At 46.7% G+C, this 20,482-nt stretch overlaps 1 protein-coding gene across 1 annotated transcript in view; it reads left to right on the top strand.

Moving 5' to 3' along the window:
* Positions 1-19,650, top strand: part of SORL1 (sortilin related receptor 1) — a 159,459-nt gene extending 139,809 nt beyond the window's left edge. The window contains exons 41-48 of the mRNA XM_043481534.1: positions 367-551; positions 4,064-4,183; positions 5,129-5,293; positions 6,306-6,480; positions 7,539-7,645; positions 11,011-11,203; positions 13,996-14,208; positions 15,571-19,650. Coding sequence (XP_043337469.1) covers positions 367-551; positions 4,064-4,183; positions 5,129-5,293; positions 6,306-6,480; positions 7,539-7,645; positions 11,011-11,203; positions 13,996-14,208; positions 15,571-15,638 — 1,226 coding nt within the window. The 3' untranslated portion in view covers positions 15,639-19,650. The remainder of the gene's footprint in view (positions 1-366; positions 552-4,063; positions 4,184-5,128; positions 5,294-6,305; positions 6,481-7,538; positions 7,646-11,010; positions 11,204-13,995; positions 14,209-15,570) is intronic.
* The last annotated feature ends 832 nt before the right edge of the window (positions 19,651-20,482 follow it).

Consider the following 20,482-nt stretch of genomic DNA (forward strand, 5'->3'; position numbering starts at 1 on the left):
TCCATGCCTATGCACTGTGTTATTTGCATTTTTCATTAATAAATCATGCCAAGTCAATTCGTAAAATAATAAACATCCTACAACATGAGGGACTCACTTAAGTTACATTGAGAGGTTACATTGAAAAAAATAGGTGGACTTCCCTGGTGGTCCAGGGGCTAAGATTCCATGCTGCTAACACAGTGGGTGAGAGTTTGATCCCTGGTTGAGGAGCTAAGATCCTATATGCCGCATGGCACAGTCAAAAGATTAAAAGGAAAAAAAAATGTAAAAAAATAAGGTATACGTATAAAGACATGTGCAAAAGAAAAAAATAAAGTGTGCTTATAAAGACCACTGCTCCAACCTTTGTCCCTGTTTCCCCAGTTGGCAACCTGACAGCTCAGACGCCCTACGAGATTTCTGCCTGGGCCAAGACCGACCTGGGGGACAGTCCTCTGGCATTCAAGCGAGTCACAACCAGAGGTGTCCGCCCACCCGCCCCGAGCCTCAAAGCCAAGGCCATCAATCAGACGGCAGTGGAATGCACCTGGACCGGCCCCAGGAATGTGGTGAGTCAGCCTGGATGACCTCTGCAGAGTGAGGATGGACCCTCCCCTGGCACTAGACCACCAGACGCCCCCAGGGCTTCCCCCGTCATTGTTTTTTTTCCTTATCCCAAACACAAGCTACCCTCTTGGTCAGCTCTGGATCACCTCTGAGAGACACCTGACATCCCTTTCTACAACCTGGCCGGCATCTAAGAAGAAAGAGCCCCTATTGTTTAAGCCGAGTATGAAGAGGGGTCACATTTCTGATCAGGCACTGCAGCGGGGTGGGGGGGTCCTTACCTGGGGATGGGTGGGAAGTCAGTTGCCTTGACAATGAGTATCACACCTGAGGACATGCCCGGGTTCCTCTCTCCCCTCCCCACCCGGGGGATCCCCCACACACAGGTTGCCTTCTCAAGCACACAGGCGCCCCCCAAGACATGCCTCCCTGTTCATCCCAGGGCCCCCACTGCACTTGGACTTGGGTCTTTTTGTTTCTTTTATTGATTTTTTTAATGCATTTGATGCACTGGGATTAGATCTGTGCTTCTTTTTGAGTCTGGTTTTGCTTCCCCACCCTCCCCAGAGCACACCTTCCTTTGCTTTTAGGCACACCTTCCCAGGGTGGTTTTTATCCACCTTCTGCCCCTGCCCCGTGGCTTCTGCTCTGTCTTCCCTGGAATCCTTCCCCCTCCTGCTCTGCAGTCGAATCCTAGCTCTTCTCCTCGGTCTCCTTCCCTTAAGAAGTAAATCCTTAGAGTTGGTGCCATATAGCCTGTTTCATCAGACACTGCGAATCTGATTTGATATCTTCTGTCTACTCTCATCTCCCTAACTAGTTGATAAGACCTTGAAGGGAAGGGTCATTTTCTGAGTTTTCCACATAGAAACGTGTATGGGACTAAATCTGTAAGAATCCTCAGTGGCTGGTGAAGAGGAGTTGGCCTTTGTCTTCTGAAGGCACATCCATTGTGCACTGGGGGGCAGGACTGGTTTGTGGGGAAAGAACCAAGGTTTGCCAGTAATTGTCTGTGAGTTCAGCCCTGAAGAAGGAAGGGGAGGTGAGAGTTGTTGAGCACCTGCTGTGTGCCAGGCATGATGCCCACCCTCCATCCACGGTCTCCTGCTTCCTACTTTTATCAGCTCTGTGGGGTAAACGTTTCTGCTCTACCAGTGAGGAGACCTCGGCTCGGAGGGGTGAGGTCATGGGCTGCAGTCACGGGTTAGTAAGCAGCAGATTGAGTTAGAGCTCAGGTCCAGCTGGAGAAACAGCCTGGGCGCTTCTGTTGCTCTTGAAACTCACTCTGAGGCAGGGACAGGGGTGAGATGCCCAGAGCCATCCCCTGGGCTCCATTATACCTGGAACTGGACTCTGCTCAGAGAGGGGCCTGTGTCTCTGGTCTATGTACCCAACTCAGGCCTGCCTACTGGTCACACCCAGCCCTCTGCACAGAGCGGGGCATTGTGTATAGAGCGCTGGTCTGCGACTTGATTTTAGTGTCTTACCACGTGTGAACTTGGAGAAGGCGCCCCCTCCATGTTGAGCGTCTGCTTGCGCTCATGGTAGCCTTCCAGGGGTCAGGGGCCCCTGGAGTACCCTGAACGAAGCTCTCAGCTCCCACCTGTCTCCAGCTTACTGCGGATGCTGGAGTCTCACCCAGAGTTGTTGTCTCCACCACAAGAGCTGTTCCCGTCACTGTCAAGTGTGGCCTTCTTACACTCTGGCTCCCTAGGCTCTGGGGTCCCCTTTCCTGGCTCTTGGCTGGAGCCTCCACCACGTGCTACCCACAAGCCCATCCTCTCCAGGGTCAGACCTGCCTGCACCCTGGGTCCCCCTCTGCTATCCCATCTGAGCTCGCTCATCCCCCTATTCCTGTTCCGTTCCTATTTGTTTATCTGGGACATGAGAATCCCTGATGGGTTTCCTGCACCCCCAGGGCTTCTCCAGACCTGTACTGTTTTCAAGTCTTCTGTCTTGCCTGCTCATATACTCATGGAGAAAATGCCATCTGTCTCTACCTTACAAAGGAAGCTTCCTCACACTTACCCTGTTATAAACACTCTCAGCCTTTACTTTTCCCGCTACAAGGGCCATCAGACTCCCACCTCCTGCTTTAAACTCCATGTATATCACTTAGGGTTAAGAATGGCCGCATAGAACAGGAGTGGGTTTCAACAGTTTATTTCCCTCCTAATTATGAGTTGTTCAGAGTTTGGAGTTCAGCCATCCGGGGCTTCTATATTAGCAACATGGTTTGATCCATTTCCCAGTCCCTCCCGACAAAGGTCTGTATGGTTTTGACAGACCTGTGGTTTTTCTTATATGGATGTGAGAGTTGGACCATAAAGAAGGCTGAGCACTGAAGAATTGATGCTTTCAAACTGTGGTGCTGGAGAAGACTCTTGAGAGTCCTTTGGACAGCAAGGAGATGAAACCAGTCGATTGTAAAGGAAATTAACCCTGAATATTCATTGGAAGGACTGATGCTGAAGCTCCAATATTTTGGCCACCTGATGCAAAGAGCTGACTCATTGGAAAAGATTGAGGGGAAGATTGAGGGCAAAAGAAGAAGGGAGGGGGGTCGACAGAGAATGAGATGGTTGGATGGCATCACTGATGCAATGGACATGAGTTTGAGCAGACTCCAGGAGATGGTGAAGGACAGGGAAGCCTGACGTGCTGCAGCCCATGGGGTTGCAAAGAGTTGAACACAACTTAGTGACTGAACAACAACAGCCAGTCCCCCGCCACCCTGGCCTGTGGGTGGCAGGGGACGTCACCCTGGCCTGTGGGTGGCAGGGAACGTCACTCTGGCCTGTGGCATCACCTTACAATCCAGGGCTTGGGCTGGGCCACATCACCGTGTGTATTCCAGGCAGCGGGAGGGAGGAAGAAGTGCTCTCCCTGCATGTCCATGAGCCCCCACTGAAGTCCCACCCAGGATGTCTGCTGACATCTTGTTGAGCACCCCTGTCACCTGGCCTGTCCTGCCTGGAGGAAGGAGGCGGGATGCAGGCATGTTTCCAGGTAGCGACTCTCACTAAGAACCAGGATTCTGCTGCGGGAGGAGGGGAAGACAGGGACCGGCTGGGCAGCCGGCAGTGTCCGCCGTCCCTCCACACGCGCTCTCCACCAGCTTGCACGCTTGCTACCCCCATCACACTAAAAGAGTGTCCCCACTTCTTGGTCATTCCCTCTTTTCCCCAGCTTATCATTCAGTCTTCTAGTATAGCTTCCAGGAGTTTCGTATTTACAACTTGTTATTTATAAATCTGTTTTTCTTCTTTGCCTGGCTTTCCTCAAGAAAGCGAGCTCTGAGGACAGAGACCGCGTCTTGTTTATCTTCATAGGTGGGATGCCGCTGCTTGGCCCAGGGTGCCTTCTCTGTAGACGCTGATGAAATAGATGCCGAATGAAGACTTCTTTGTGAGCTCATGTGGAGCGGTTCCCAGGGTCTTAAATCAGGGCTTTCATGAGAGTGAGGTCACTGGCTGTTGAACTGGTGCCCTTTTCTGTTCTCTCCTTTTACCAGGTTTACGGTATCTTCTATGCCACATCCTTTCTTGACCTCTATCGCAACCCCAAGAGCTTGACTACTTCGCAGCACAACAGAACAGTCCTTGTCAGTGGGGACGAGCAATATTTGTTTCTGGTAAGTTTCTTAATGCCAGGAGCACAGAGGAGTGTTTTATTTTTTGAGGAGGTCTTAATTGCTGGGCTCCAAGCTCAGACCTATGACCTGAGGAGCTGGAGATGCAGATTCCAGGATCCGTGTGTGTGTGTGTGTGTGTGTGTGTGTGCGTGCATGCGTGCGCACATTGAGTGTAAGGGGGTGGGAGGAGGGAAGGAGAGATGAGAGGATAGTTATTCTCCACAAGCATCAGGTTTTTACTTGAAGGCAGAATGAATAGCCACTTAACCATCTGTAGCTCCCTTGTGCAGGACTGAGAACTTGGTAAATGGGTCTCAGGAATAGATGAAAGCTTGTATCAGATTCCACTTCTAGGAGTTTAGCCATGCTTTTACATGTGTGCCAAGGTATTTGGAAAATCATGTTTGGACTGCTATCACTTGTGAAAGCAAAAGATTTGAAACAAACATCTATCAGGAGAAGACTGGTTAAAAGTATTACGGCTTATCTTTGAGATGGAATACAGGGCAGTCATCCAACACAAATACAGCAAACTGAATGTACTGATTTGGGAAAAATTCCCAAGCTGTATTATTAAGTAAGAGAACCAAAGAGCATAATTATGTGTGTAATGGTTTTCCATTTGTATAAAAAAGTTAAGGACAATAAGTTACACATACACACACATGCAGAAGCACACACATGTATGTATGTATGTATCTACACACACACCCTCCCGTCCCTCTGTATTTGTGCTTATATTTGCATAGGACACTTCTGGAAGGAAGCAGGTAAAGTCATTACTAGTACTGCCTGTGGGAAATGGATTAGAGATCTGGGGTAGGTGGGACTTATTCTGCATCTTTCTGTATGCACTGAATTTTAATTGTGTACATGTGTCACTGTGTTGTTGGGGAAAAAATGATCTGCTGACCACTGCGTGAGTTTGAGTGGTGTTTGTTTCAGGTCCGGGTGGTGGTGCCTTACCAGGGGCCATCCTCTGACTATGTCGTGGTGAGGATGATCCCGGATAGCAGGCTTCCTCCCCGCCACCTGCACGTGGTCCACATGGGCAAAACCTCTGCTGTTATCAAGTGGGAATCCCCGTACGATTCTCCGGACCAGGACCTGGTGAGCAGCCCAGGCATGCTGGCGACCTTGCTTATTCTGGACGTGGTTTGGTTTGGGGACAGGGGTTCCTGTAATGGGGCAGGACACCTAGGCCTGGTGCATGGAGCTCAGCAGGAGGTTCCCCCCCATTTCTGCCTCGCCAAAGACAGGGTCCTCATAGGTATCTCCTCTTTGTTGTCGTGTCTCCGTTATTCCTGGCTGCTGAATTGGTTTGTTCCTCCTTTTCTCTGCCTTCACCAGCAGTTGGCCTGCAGGTTAAATCTAGCCCACTGCCTGTTTTTATAAATAAAGTTTTATTAGAACCAAGTTATACCTGTTTGTTCACACGTTATCTATGGCTACTTTCATGCTGCAGACAAGAGAGTTGAATAATTGTGGTGCATACCATCTACCCTTCAAGGCCTAAGATATTTACTATCTGAACCTTTACAAAAAAGTTTGCTGGCCCCTGCCCTAAGAGAGGGCTCCTGGTGGCTCAGTGGGAAAGAATCCATTGGCCAGTGCAGAAGGCATGAGTTTGATCCCTGGGTTTGGAAGATCCCCTGGAGGAGGAAATGGCAACCCACTCCAGGATTCTTGCCTGGGAAATCCCATGGACGTCCTGGTGGGCTGCAGTCCTTGAGGTTGCAAGAGTCTGATACAACTTACCAACTAAACAACTGACCCTAAAAGAAGAGGCACTGGTTCTAGAAACATCTCCCACTTTCGCTTTCCCAGGCTGCTTTGATCTCCATCCCCTTGCCATTCCTGCCATCCCAGGGACATGGGTTGTTTTTTGGGATCATACTGATAATTCTGTGCACAGTTTTGTGCATGAATACTTGTTGTAAAGTTGGACCTGACCACCCCAGAGGCTTTCCAAAGAACCAGAGTCAGATGTTGTGACCCAAAATATTATTTTTTGGGGTCACAGCCACTGACATACTTTTGTCGCATGGGCCGCCACTGAACCTCAACGAGTAGAAGAGGCCAGGTTTCTGATTACCATTAAGATGTCTTTTTCTTGTCCCAGTTATATGCAATTGCAGTTAAAGATCTAATAAGAAAGAGTGAGAGGAGCTACAAGGTGAAATCCCGCAACAGTACCGTGGAGTACACGTTGAACAAGTTGGAGCCTGGAGGGAAATATCACATCATTGTCCAGCTGGGGAACATGAGCAAAGACTCCAGTATCAAAATTACCACGGGTAAGCTGGCGAAAGATTAGAGGCCTTCTCACACAGCAGGGCACCCCATTGCTGCTAGGACTTCTCGAAGTGTGATGTTTCTGTTTTTCCTCTTTTATTTTCTTGAAGACATGGGGTTTCCATCAGGACTTGCCCAGGAAATGCAGAGAGGACCCTCCGTGTCCCGGCTGGGGCAGAGCTGTCAGGGGTCCCAGGCTCTGGGCTGCAGGGTGGTGGCAGGGGCACCGTGGGCGGGGGAGTGGCTATCATTTTCTATATTCTCTGTCCCCTGTGGTTTCCCTTCCCCTAGCTGGTTTTGATATTTCCAAGAGAGTTAGGAAATGAAACTGAATCTTTGCCCCGTAAAGCCAATCGTTGCATCTGGGTGCCTGGACTGAAGTCACTGTGGTTTCTAGGACAGTATCAGCTGCAGAAATGGACAGAGACCAGGCGTTGGGTAATACCTTAAAGGGTGATTTGCTGCCAGCCATAGGCCGGCTCAGGTCAGGTTCAAGTTCATAGAGCAGGTAGTAAGCCCAGTTACTTGGACAGGAGCAGACAACATCAGGAGTACCAGTATCGGAGGCTGGCAGTGTGGACTGTGGGCCTGGAACATTCTTTGTGGTCGTTCCGGAGCTCTGTCTTCAGGCTGAGCTCTCTAGGCCCTCACTGAGCCCCTCTGGAATTTCAGGCAGGAACGCAGACTGGAACCAGAGCAGAAGTGCAGGCAGGCTTCGAACTAGTCCAGCTTCACCCCTTTGCCATTTGTTTTTGACCATGTTTGGGTCTGAGGGCTACTAAATTAGACACCATCCAAATTTCTTGGCTAAAGACATTAATTATAATAACAAAGTAGATGTCAGTTAAAGAGTGTGTAGAATGTGCTAGGCTCTATACTAAGTGGATATATGTGTGTTTTTTTTCTTCCTTAACTAATTCCTTTAGGGTTAGTGTTATTTCATCAACCTTTGATGGACAAGAAAGCAGAGACTCATATGTATAGCCACTAACTGTCTCCTAATTCATCTTTCATTTTCAGATAGCCACTAACTGTCTCCTAATTCATCTTTCATTTTCAGTTTCATTATTAGCACCTGATGCCTTAAAAATCATAACAGAAAATGACCACGTCCTTCTGTTTTGGAAAAGCCTAGCTTTGAAAGAAAAGTATTTTAATGAAAGCAGGGTAAGTTCCTCCCTCCTTCTCAACGGCTTTGGAAATCTAATTGAAATGCCATTTTGGAGATGAGCTCGTTAACAGCCTGCTGGCATAGACAGAGTCAAAAGAAAGAATAGGGCAGGGGAGTGAACGTGAGAATTAAAGGACCATTTTCGGTGGGATTGCTAATTAGCCAAATGTTTATACTGCCCATTAAAGATGTGAATCTCTGCACTGAGCCCTTTTCAGTCGTGAACTGGTCGTCCCCTGAAAGACAGGGAAATGGGCTGCAGTCCTCACTGTGCTTCCTAGGGCTTGACTGGGACTCAGCACCAGCACCCAGGGCCCATCTTTCCCAGACATTCTGAGGGCAGGGCTATGGTATGGCTTCAGCACTGGGGAACTGAGCTGCACTGCCAACCTGGAATCTCATCAGTTTCTTTCCAGTGAACAAGAAGTGCTTGAAAATAGTCTGTTGACATACAAAAAACACTGTGTTTTGTTATTAGCAGGCCAATTACTATATTCACAGCAGGAGACAGGAAGAGGAATGTGGCACCTGGAAACAGATTTGCCACCCAAGGGTCTTGAATGAAGCTGGTTGGCTCCATTGTGGGCAGAGCATGAGCTAAATAGAGACACAATAAAAATCAACAACAGCTTTTTTGGGGTATGATGTGCACAAAGACCCCAACAGCTTTAAATCATCACAGTGTAATGCCAGAAGCAAAGAGAAATTCAATGTGAAAACTGTTAATAATTCTCACAACAGTGACATATAAATGGTTAATATACATAAGTATAAAGAAGGCTTTCAAACAAATTCAAAACTGAAAAACGACCCTTGAAAAATGCAGATTTGAACTGTGCACGTCCACAGATAACCTGCAGTACAGTAAGTCCCCTACATATGAACCTTCAGATTGTGAACTCCAGAGATGCGAACGTGGGTTCACGTGTCCAGTCACGTGAGTCAGTCCACACGGCTGGCGTGGGTTTCCACATGTGTGCGTCCCCTATGAGTGGCTGCGCTTTTGTGTACTTTACATACAATACTGTATAGAGTGGGCTTCCCTGGTGCCTCAGATGGTAAAGAGTCTGCCTGGAATGCAAGGGACCCAGGTTCAGTCCTGGGTCAGAAAGATCCCTTGGAGAAGGGAAGTGGTACCCACTCCAGTATTCTTGCCTGGAGGATTCCATGAACTGAGAAGGCTGGCAGGCTACAGTCCGTGGGGTTGCAGAGTCAGACACGACTGAGTGACTAACACTTTCAACTTTTCACTGTATAGAGTACAGTAGTATAGCATCTTTATTTCCAGCTCAGGATGTCCGGTTGTGGATGGTTTAGTCCCTAAGTTGTGTCTGACTCTTTGCGATCCCGTGGACTGTAGCCCGCCAGGCTCCTTTTCCATGGGATTTCCCAGGCAAGAATGCTGGATTGGTTGCCATTTCCCTCTCCAGGGGATCTTTTCGATCCAGGGATTGAACCCAGGCCACTTGCATTGCAGGCAGATTGTTCACTGACTGAGCCACCGAGGAATCCCTGGAATGTCCAGAGGGAAGCGTGAAGGTAGTGCTATAGAGCCAGTTGTGTTAGTCGGATGCCTAGGCTAACTGTGGGACTTAACGAGCAAACTGGACTTAAAAACGCACTCTCTGAATGGAACTCGTTCGTGTGTAGGGGACTTAATATACCAGACAATCTGCAGATAGTTGGATCCAAAGATGGAGAACTACAAATCCAGAGGATGCACTCTAAGTCATTCTCAGATTTTTGATTCCTCAGAGGGTCAGATCCCAACTGCCACATTGTTCAAGGGTCAGCTTATTCTCATTTTGAATAAGGTACAGGTAACAAAGTTAAAAGTTTTAAGCAACAGTGAGCAAAAGAAAACAGTTTTAGCCCCATTAGAAATCTAAACTTGTAGCAAAGACACAGCACTTTCACATTACATGGACAGAAGTTTTCGGGAGGGATAGTACCAGTAAGAGTCATAGCTGGGAAGAGGACCCCCCTGGGAGAATGAATGGGTTCCACCTTCTAAACAGGGCGCTTACAGTAGGTATCAGAAACATTGAAAATGTGACATCCTTTGAGCCAGCAATTCTCCTAGGATTTTACTCTAAGGAAAGAAATGTACATAAAGAATTTTCTTTATGACAGTAATTAAGAAGAGACACCCTAATGCCCACCAGAAAAGGATCAGTCCAGTAAATATTGGGTGGCTAGAGTTTGTATCATTTTCCATTTTTTTAATACCTTTGTGTGTTTTGCAAATGTCCTATACCACATACATGTTAGACAGAAAATAATAAATGCTAGTTACTAGTTTATAAACAAGGATGTAGGAGTGGGGACTCCAGGCAGGTGATCCAGGACACCCCATTGTCATCAGGGTGGCAGGAGCCCAGCTTTATAAAGGTTGGGCTTGCAGTCAATATTCCATTCCCATTGTGGGGTTCTGGCCTAAACTGGATGGGTCCTTCTTCCTGCTGCCTGACTTGGAGTTCAGAGAAGGTGCAGGTCAACAGAAGAAGAACCAGGAGATCATGATTATGCTGTGGGGCCCGGTATGTGAGTAGAGATAGAGTGGAGAAGGGGTTTTGTGGGGGCAGGAGAGGTGCCGGTAGCTCTGACACTGGAAAACTTGGAGATTGACCTAGAAGTCTGGAAGTCAGTCCTGATCCCAGCCAGCGTGCTAGGTTCGGGCTGTTCCAAGAGGGACTTTTCCAGCACAGGAGCCAAGGACTCGCCCTGAGCCAGTCTAAGTAGGCGGCTTATTCTATACTCCCCCAGTGAATAGATCTGAGCTGCTGCAGTGCTGCTGGGTTCAAGGCCAGGCTGGGCTGGGGCTACGATCAGCTTGGAAGAGTCGGAAAGAAAAGAGCTAGAAGTGAGCTGTCAGCTGACAGTGCAGTTCCCACAGGCTGTTTTAAGGAGCAGTGTCTCATTTTCACGATTGCAAATTCCTTTTTTTTTCTTTAACCTCAGGGCTGGAATCCACTGCTGCCTGGATTAGTCCAGTCCCATTACAGTGAACTGTTGCTTTAACTGTATGGATTCTTTGTGGCATTTAAACATTCCTGGAGATGAGTGAAGCGACCAGAACTTTGAAAAATCAGTGTTTGTTAAAATGACTTTTGTTTTTCCACTTCTGCTGCGTGGCTCAGAAGCTGATGTGGTAGTTATTTGAGACTTTGAGTTTGAGAAAATACCCATTTTCTGAATCTAATCTCAGTGATAATGTATAAAGAACTTGTACGAAACTCAAAGTGCTTTAACATCTATAAGTCGCTGCAGAAAGGAGCTCATATAAAGTTGTAACCCGTAATAGAAGCTGCCCGTTTCCTTGTTTAACTTCCTGAGCGGTCCCTCCTGTGTTTATTTTCAGGGCTACGAGATACACATGTTTGATAGTGTCATGAATATCTCAGCTTACCTTGGGAATACTACTGACAATTTCTTTAAAATCTCCAACCTGAAATTGGGTCATAATTATACTTTCACTGTCCAAGCCCGATGTCTTTTTGGCAGCCAGATCTGTGGGGAGCCTGCGGTCCTGCTCTATGATGAGTTGGGGTCTGGTAAGTCACTGTTGCTCCATTTCCCGGGAAATATATCAAGGATGTAGTGTGGTTTGATGAACACATGCATGCGTGCTCAGTCGCTTCAGTTATGTCAGACTCTGCGAGTCTATGGACTGTAGCCCTCCAGGCTCCTCAGTCCATGGGATTCTCCAGACAAGAATACTGGAGTGGGTTTCCATGCCCTCTTCCAGGGGATCTTCCTGACCCGGGGATCGAACCCGTGTCTCATGTCTCTTGCATTGGCAGGTGGTTTCTTTACCCTTAGCGCCACCTGGGAAATCCTTGATGAACATGTGTCTTTCTAAAAATGCATTTGAAATATTCTTGCAGTGCTAAAGAAAATTGTTTATGCATCAGCTTAATCAGGCATTGATTTATTTAACAAATCCTTCCCTACCCAGGCATGGTGTGAGGTGCTAGGGTTACAAGGTGACCATATTCTGAATGTAAGTCAGAAGAAAGGAAATGTTTTGTTTAAAAAGGAGATTCTGTTTGGGAAGCCGTAGCTTAATGAGTTTTATTTTTATTTTCTGGAGGACCTTTCAGAGCCTCTAGTATGCTAATATTCCCCATGATTTTCCAAGTCAATAGATTATCTCATCACAGTGTCACTGACTTCCCAGCCTTCCCTTCATCTTTGCTGTCACCCTCAGATCAGATCCTGAGATCAGTCTGGGATCTCTATCTTCTGGACACTCACAGACAGCAGTGTGGGGCCATGCTTATGGCAAGGGAGAGGAACCTCCCATTTACACAGAAATTCTGCTCAGGTCATAATAGCTTATCCAGGATTTCAGCAGATATTTTGCCACTGGTCTATTTAGTAACATTTACTCCCAGTCGACAACCAACCAGTTCTTAAGCTCAGAGTCTTATGTTAGACCTGTTGTCTGTTCCTTCACATTTCCTGGGGTGGCTTCTAGTGGGATACCTTATCCTTGGCATCTCTCTAAAAGAGGGAGACCTTGGGACTTTCCTAGTGACGCAGTGGATGGGAACCCACCTGACAGTGCAGGGGACGCAGGTTCCATCCCTGAGCCAGGAAGACCCCACATGCCTGGGAGCAGCCAAGACGATGCACCACACACAGCTACTGAGCCCGCCCTCTAGAGCCCGAGCGCTGCAACTGCTAAAGCCTGTGTGCCTAGAGCCCATGCACCGCAACAAGAGAAGCCACTGCAATAAGAAACGCACGTACTGCAACTAGAAAGTAGCCCCCGCTCGCCACAACTAGAGAAAGCCCATGCACAGCAATAAAGGCCCAGCGTGACCAAAAATAAATAAATACAATAAAATAAAGAAGAGGGAAACCTTGTACATCACATCCTTTTGAAGAATTGAGCCTGTTCGAGGTTCTGAAAACGTCCTACAGAAAACAATCAACCAACCTCTTGTCTTAGTGTGTCTTAAGCAGAGCCTCCTTTTAAAGTAAAACCAAGTAACAACCTGTGAAATAGACTTTGGGGAAAACTGCTTTGAGGGCATGTGCCAGCTGCCTTTGTAAAACCAGGATCATCAGGTGGGAGAATTGCTCGGGTAGACGTTTCCTTGGACCACATCCTGCCCTGTGATGTTCACGTCCCCTTGGAGGTGGGTGGGGGTGGGAACTGGCTTCATTTCTGTCGCCTCCGCCGTGCTGGCTTCCTCTTAACTGCTCCAGCCCAGAGCTTTCCCCGTTTACCACTTCACAGTTGAGGTTAGGTTGGGACACGTGACTGAGATTGGGGAGAGTTTTGTCTAGTATTAAATCAATAGTGAAGAAATTAAAGACATAGATATTGAATTGTTGTATCAGGCTTGCAGGAAATGGCTGTTCTCTGGCTCATCTTTATGGGGACCTGTTGTGATGAACCCCTGTGTAACTCCTGAACTTTCCCCGTGAGGAGGGGCACTGGCCCCATCTCCTCACCCTGCACCAGTGAACAGCATCCAGCCTCAGAAGGCTTCTCATGGAGACCAAGGAAGTCCACTTTGCTTCCTTGGCTAAAACTGACTCACATGACTGTGTATTCCTGCCGCAGGCTCAGACTTTCCCCAGGATTTCTGCTACGCAAAATCTGCCCTTTCCAGAAAGACTGGCCCAAACCCAACAGAGTCCTGTTGCTACAACTGTTATCAGTACATCATGATAAAGCTAGTATTTTTTGTTGAAGACAGTGGGAAGGCAGCATCACTGATAGGTTATAGACACCCAAAAGGCTTTGCAGAAAGCTTTTAAAAAATGTTAAATGTATATAGAAAGATTCCCTCTTTCTCTTTTAAGTAAAAAATAAACCTCATAAAACTTCACGAGCTGTTAAGTCAGTATTGCAGTAAGGGAATCTCATTTGTATCACTTAATGGAGCTTCAGGTAATTGCAGTTCAGAGTGACTTTGGTGCCAAGTAGGGGGAAATAATTGCAATCTCGTTAATTAGTGGTCTGATTTCACATCCTCTTATGTAAGGCAAGCAAGTGGTCTTAAGTAATAATGCTAATGAAATCAGTGTTGATACCCCAACAAAGGTCTCCCTTCCAAGAGATTATCTAAATAACCAACGAGGCAGTGATTAGGAGCCTGATGTAATTACCGTATTTGCACGCATGAGGCCTGTCCTCCATCAGCTCGCTGGTGAGGAGTTGGGAAACATTCGGGTGTCACATGCAGGAACGTGCCACATGGGACAGGCGATTCAGGGAGCTGCTGCAGACTCTTGGCATCATTTGGGTGGCTGGGGCGGCGAGGGGTTGCCTGGTCCCTTCTCCTGCCCTCCCATGGGAGCCTTACGGGTTGGTGTCTTGCGTTGGCAGGTGGCGATGCGTCAGTGATCCAGGCTGCCAGATCTACCGATGTAGCTGCCGTGGTGGTCCCCATCCTGTTCCTGATCCTGCTGAGCCTGGGCGTCGGGTTCGCCATCCTGTACACGAAGCATCGGAGGCTGCAGAGCAGCTTCACGGCTTTTGCCAACAGCCACTACAGTTCCAGGCTGGGCTCGGCCATCTTCTCCTCGGGGGATGACCTGGGTGAGTGGGGCGGGGTGCGAGGCTCTCCCTCCTGGGGCAGACCCCACAAGGCCAGGGGCTTGCTGAGGAATTGCCTACCTTGAGTAGCTCATCTTTTGATGCTAGCAGAGTTCTTCATTAACCAGTGATCCCACTGCTTTGGGGTGAATCAGTTGGAGCCCTTTACTTTGCAGTTGCTTCTAAATTAAAATACCAGTCCTCAGTTCAGTGGGGGCTTCCCTGGTGGCTCAGTGGTAAAGAATCCACCTGCCAATGCAGGAGATGTGGGTTTGATCCCTGGTCCAGGAAGATCCCCTGGAGAAGGAAATGGCAACCCACTCCAGTATTCTTGCCTGGGAAATCCCATGGACAGAGGAGATTGGTGGGCTACAGCCCATGGGGTCACAAAAGAGTTGGACACGACTGAGCGACTGAACAGAACTGTTCGATAGCATGCCCAAGACAGGGGGTTCTGTCAAAGAACAGGTGGGAGCTTGCCATCTACATAAAGGATGGGTGGACCCTGCCTTGGCCTTGGGTGTTCCCCAAGTGGCAGCAGATTCTCAAGACTTTCCGACTCCTCTCAACGCTCACGGATGGAGGTCTGACATCTTTGGAGATGTTTGTCTTGACTGACAAAAAGCCATGCTTTCTTCATCGGTCTCTGTCCAAATTACCCTTCCCATCATGCTGTTTCTCTCTCCCGTGGCTAGCACAACCTCCCTGGCCACGGGAATATATGACCTGGGGAAGGGAAGGAAATGTCCCTGTTCTTATATAAATGTATGCGTGTTCAAATGCCAAAATGCTCCTGGAGGGAGTAAACTACTTAATAAATATACTTAACTCATTACTGACCAGGGAATTTTTGCAAAAACTAATGCCTGTGACCGGCAATTTTTATTTTGGCCGGTCAAAGATTAATTCTAGTTATTTCACTAACACCTTGTGAGTTACTACAATTAATAGGTACACCTGACACACCTGTAAAACCTGAAGGAACTTTTCAGCCAACACGGTGTGTGTGAAACAGACGGTGACATTCACCATGCTGGCATAGCGTGTGGATAACTCTAACCGGGGCACCTAAGCCACCCATTGGAATTTGGGATGGATAATAAGATCTCCCCTCTTTAAATTTAATTTCCTTTTCTGGTTAAGTTCAAGCTACCATGAAAAGAAGGTTGGCCACCTGTTGATGGGGAACAGGTGACCTAAGAATGTCAGAAGCTGGGCTGGTTTCAGCACTGATTCTTGTGCCTGGCTGGCTCTACTGCTGACTTTTGTAGCTGGGGCTTGTGATGTAGGGATGGGGGTCAGTGGCGGGAGGTTGGGGTCAGGCCGAAGTGCCCTGGAACTCACCCAAGACTGTCTTGCCTTTAGGGGAGGACGATGAAGATGCTCCGATGATAACTGGATTTTCCGACGACGTCCCCATGGTGATAGCCTGAAAGAGCTTTCCTCACTAGAAACCAAATGTTGTAAATATTTTATTTGATAAAGATAGTTGATGGTTTATTTTAAAAGATGCACTTTGAGTTGCAATATGTTATTTTTATATGGGCCAAAAACAAAACAAAAAAAAAAGAAAAGAAAGGAATGAATAAACTTTGTCATAATCAACTATGAACTTCAAACCAGGTTGATTTTAGTAACCAAATTGCTTTGATTTAATATTAATATAGTCTTACAGGGCTGTGCTTACTGGGCATGCTTTTAAGTCTGTGAGATAATTTTGGTTCGATAAATTGGCCATTCTTTTTATTTTTCTAAGACGCAGAAATGTATTTAATAAAGACTTCAAGAGAGAGTGATGGATAGAACCCCTCCTCCTTGAAAGTAAGCTCAAATTTAAATTTTTGTTTGCAGGTAGTTTATATGAAAGTATTTAGGTGTATGCAGGGGGGACATTTATTTTATTTTGTTAATTTATTGGGACTCTGTGTAGGGCCAGGCTTCAGTGGTCATCTGACACCACAAAATTTACAAGCACCCCCGCCTGCGGGGTTGGACGGTGAGGAACAGAAGCAGTTTTGTTGCCATTCCGGAAACAATCCATTTTTATCCGCTCGTGGGTCACACGATGGTGTTTGGCAGAAGAGCCTGTTGAGTCATTGCTCCATTTCCGCTAAACAGAGCTATAGCTTGGGAAGCCCTGCAAGCGGCCTTCTTCTCTTAGGCTAATGGATGGACTGTCGCTGCACACACCTCTGTGCAAGACGTAGCTTTCACAGCTACAGAATGATAACACTGTGTTATTCTACACTGGTATCATTGTCATTGCAAAAAATTACTCTGGCGGTGGGAAAGAATTCTAGATCTGTGCCATGATAGCTACACTGGCAGATATAGTACCTAATTTTTCCTTTTGGGGGGATTTTATTTTATTTTTTGGTTTGCTTTAACTTACCACTGGAGAATCTCAAATGGAAAGTGTTATGTTTGTGTTGAGGTGGCCACTTACTATCCTTAAAAATCCATACTGATATATGCAGTCACTTTGGATTGGGTCAGTGCCTTCTCTTTCTCTCTCTCTTTTTTTTTTAAATTCTCTTCTTCCACCTCCCTCGCCTGTACCCCTGCCCAATTTTAAGAGAAAATGCTATGCACTCTTACAGGAGATATGTGAATTCGAGACCATTCAGTCTAGCTCACAGTAGCAGCAGTGCTAGCATTGATGTTCTTTGTAAGATAAGCTGGGCTGTATCCTTCTGCCTTTCAATGCCTCCCCTGTATTCAAACCATGGCCTCTTGGTAGGTATGTGAGATCCACTGGGGACTGATGCCCACTCTTGAGACCTACCGTTGTCAGCCTCAGTGTATAGGATTGTTGTGATGCCTACTGTATGCACCTCACTGCAGAAGTTCTTCCCAACTGAGAAGCAGTGAGCTCTGGGGCTATTCCAGAGTCATGCTTTGGCATAGTGTCCCTCACCTGCAGGCTCTGTCAAAGCCCCATCTCCTCTTTGATGCAACACATCACCCTCTCACAAGCCTTTGCTTTCTTTTAACCAAGAGTATCATTCTTGGCTGATAACATAGTTTTATTCTACCTGGGGAGTGTTTGGGAAACAGCCAATTAAAGTGTTTTTAGTTAAAAAATTTTTTATTTGTGTATATATATGTTTTGCTTGAGGAGTATTTTTCAACTGTAGATGTTAGGATGTTGCGAATGGTGGTAAATGACTAGCCTTCTTCCAGCATGATTTCCTTCTCTTTCCTGTGTTATGTTTTGAAAGATTGGAATTTCTTTGGCTTTATCTTGTGTCTTACCTTGGAGTTTCGTTCAAAACTCCGAGCCCTACCACCTTCCCTTTTAAATAAGCACTTTAAGTAACTGAAAGATGAATGATCTGGTGGGTGGCAAGTCATTTAATCGAACCACTAGAAAGTCTATTTTCTTGTGTTTTTTTTTTCCCTGCCAAATTTGGGGGGCATTTGTGAAAGCTGATATCAAAGGCACTGAGATTTTGTATTTAGTTCTTCCATAGGCAAGCCTTTCTACTGAGCACATGTCTCCAGTTGGCAACTTGGGATGTTTCTGAGCGTCCGAGTCTTGTTTCCAGTGCCTGGCGATGCTTAGCGCACCGTACTGTATAGACTGGCCGTCACCCCTCTCCTTGGAAAATGCCACTGGGCTGTTTGAGAACAAGCAGCCTTTTAGGGCTAGAGTATTTTATATAAACAGAAGAGCTAAGTTCCCGAAGACTAAGCTAGACAGATGCAGCTATGTGTAAATTGTATATTTTTATGAACTTTTGAAGCACGCACTCTCACCTCCCTCTGCATAGCTTTGTGAGGTTTTGATGTATACATGCCATCTGGGAGAGTCCCGAGGTGGGAGGGACAGGAGGAAATGAGAGCAGAGACTCCGTGGAGCCTTTGAAGGTGACCAGATCACTGTCTTCACTGTGACCAATCGGAGCCCCTGAAGAAGGGGCTTTCATACCTCGTTGGAGATGCCACCTCCAGAGTTCACACTGTACGGGAAAAAGGCTTTACTTTCTCCCAAGATGCATTGGGATGTCAGAAGCCCGCATCCACGTGGACGACAGCGGACTGCCAATGGACCACTATCGCATGGTGGGCAGGGGGACTATATACAGATTTTCTCTGGAAGGTGGTTTTGCCCCTGGATGGATTGACTGCCCCTCGAGCCTTAGGAGATGTGGGTCTGTGTGGATGAAATAATAGAGAGGAGAGTCCTGCAGAGGAGTCAGGGAGAAACCATGCCTATGCAGAACCTTTTCCAGACAGGTGAGATGCTCCCATGACTGCTGGCTGCCCTGGCAAGCTGGGTGTATAATTACAAAGCTGGCTAACTGGTTGAAACTTCTGATTTGGGGAAGAGGGTACATCTGTGTTAGTCCTGTGGGGTATTTTAGGGGGACACATGTGGGACACAGCTGCATGTTCATGTGTGACCCACTCGATGAAGTTCTGCTTCAACCATGTAAGGACAATTGGGGCAGGAAGACTGGAGAACCCTTCCTCTGATTATTCACCCAGCGGTCACTCTCCATCCAGTGAGATCATGTTCTCAGCACTTCCCTAAGGGCAGAAACCCCATCCTGTCAGGTTAGGTTGGTCACTTTCCCACAAAGAATGTCATGGTGAATCCCTGAGATGTTTCTCTTCTTTGCAGAGCTGGGAGGGGGGGGGGTTCCCTCCAAGAAAAGACCCAGGCAAGTCAGCAAACCGGATGCCACCTCCATATTGATTTTAGGAATTGACTTTGAATAAAACTCAGTGCAGAATCTCCACTCGTGTGGGGATAGTATCATGACATTGCTATTGCATTATTTTTCTTAAAGGAAGTGTGTGCTGTCTTTCAGGTACAACTTTTGTGTAATTAAAGCCAGTGCATTAAGTTTATATAGACTACTTTCTATGCAAGTCTGAGGTAGGAGCAGATAGCAAGAGACTGTGTGTGCTGTTGGGTACATGGATGATAAGCGTGTTTTCAGAAGGGGTACCCCCAGTGAGCACGGTTTGAGAGAGGATGGGTTGTATGTATGTTTCTGCCCACTAATTTTGAGCAGCCATATTTTGAATTAAATCATCAGAGCCAAGTAATCCAAGAATGGTATTAGTTTTTTGTGTAATAGCTCAAATGGAACAAATATGAATGCTGAAATATAATATTGTTCTCCGATATTCCATGTCATTTCTCACTTAAAACCTCTTGTTATGAATTATTAGAACCTTTAGGCAAAAATCGAAAGTATTTGCAGCAAAATAAAGGCCTATTCTGCTCTTCAAGTGAAACACTGTATACTTGTTTCTCTCCAAAGTGAAATTCGATATTTATGATTTCAGTTGCCTTGATAAGTTTCCGAATCACTGGTTTATGCTGAAGATTTTACTCTATTGTCACACAGTCTTAAGATCATTTTTGTCTCAATGTCATCTTTTTTCACTGAATAAAAATTTAACTGGGTCAAGAAAACACTTCTTTGAAAATCCGCTCTCTGTGCGTCTCGAGTTGTTCTTTGGAGTGCAGTGAAGATGGTTAATATGGTCTCCAAACACCATTTGATTTGTCATGTTTTAAAAGCATGTTTATTTCCTAGATGAGAGAACAGTAAGACCTGGAATAATTTCGTTATTAACAAGCTGGTTCTCAGACAGGGGATCCTTGAAGAACACGATGTCTTTGCGGTGGCTGGGGGTGGGGGTGGGAGGCGTGATGGCTGTTTTGAAGTACATACAATTGTTCCACAGGGGTAAAGACTAATGTGGCTCCCTTAAAGCCGTAACTACCTTTCCTAGGGGACGGTTTGCTAGGAGGGCAATTTTCAAATCTGAGGGAAGAGATGAGAAGCAGTGTGTAGAGAACACTTGTGGAAGGCTTCTGGAGGCAGTGAAGCCTGAGAAGGATGCTGCACTTGCCTCTGATTGGTGGTGAAAAGCAGGTGGACCTGCAGAGTTGGGACTGGGGAGGTAGTGTGGGACAGGTGGGACAGGGCAGGTTTTCTGGTGTAACAGCTTCCGGGATCTTGCTCTTTGTTTAAATATTGAGCCAAAAATCAATCTGAAGTTTTATCACCCTGTTTGGTAAATGAGGAAAAAGAGGCTCAGAGAAGTTAAGGAATTTGCTTAAAGGAAACCAGAAAGTAAAATGCCGAAACCATCCTTCAATAGAACAACAGTCCTGTTGTGTATCACTGTGCTGTCTGCCTCCTGTCACCATCCAGTGTGATGAACAGCCTCAATCCAGCCTCAATCCAGTGTCTTATGCCCTGGAAAATCCCAGGGGGATATCTACCCCGCTGGTCATAGTGTAGTCCTTAGG

This window comes from Cervus canadensis, chromosome 11 (genome assembly GCF_019320065.1).
Source record: "Cervus canadensis isolate Bull #8, Minnesota chromosome 11, ASM1932006v1, whole genome shotgun sequence".
NCBI lineage: Eukaryota > Metazoa > Chordata > Mammalia > Artiodactyla > Cervidae > Cervus > Cervus canadensis.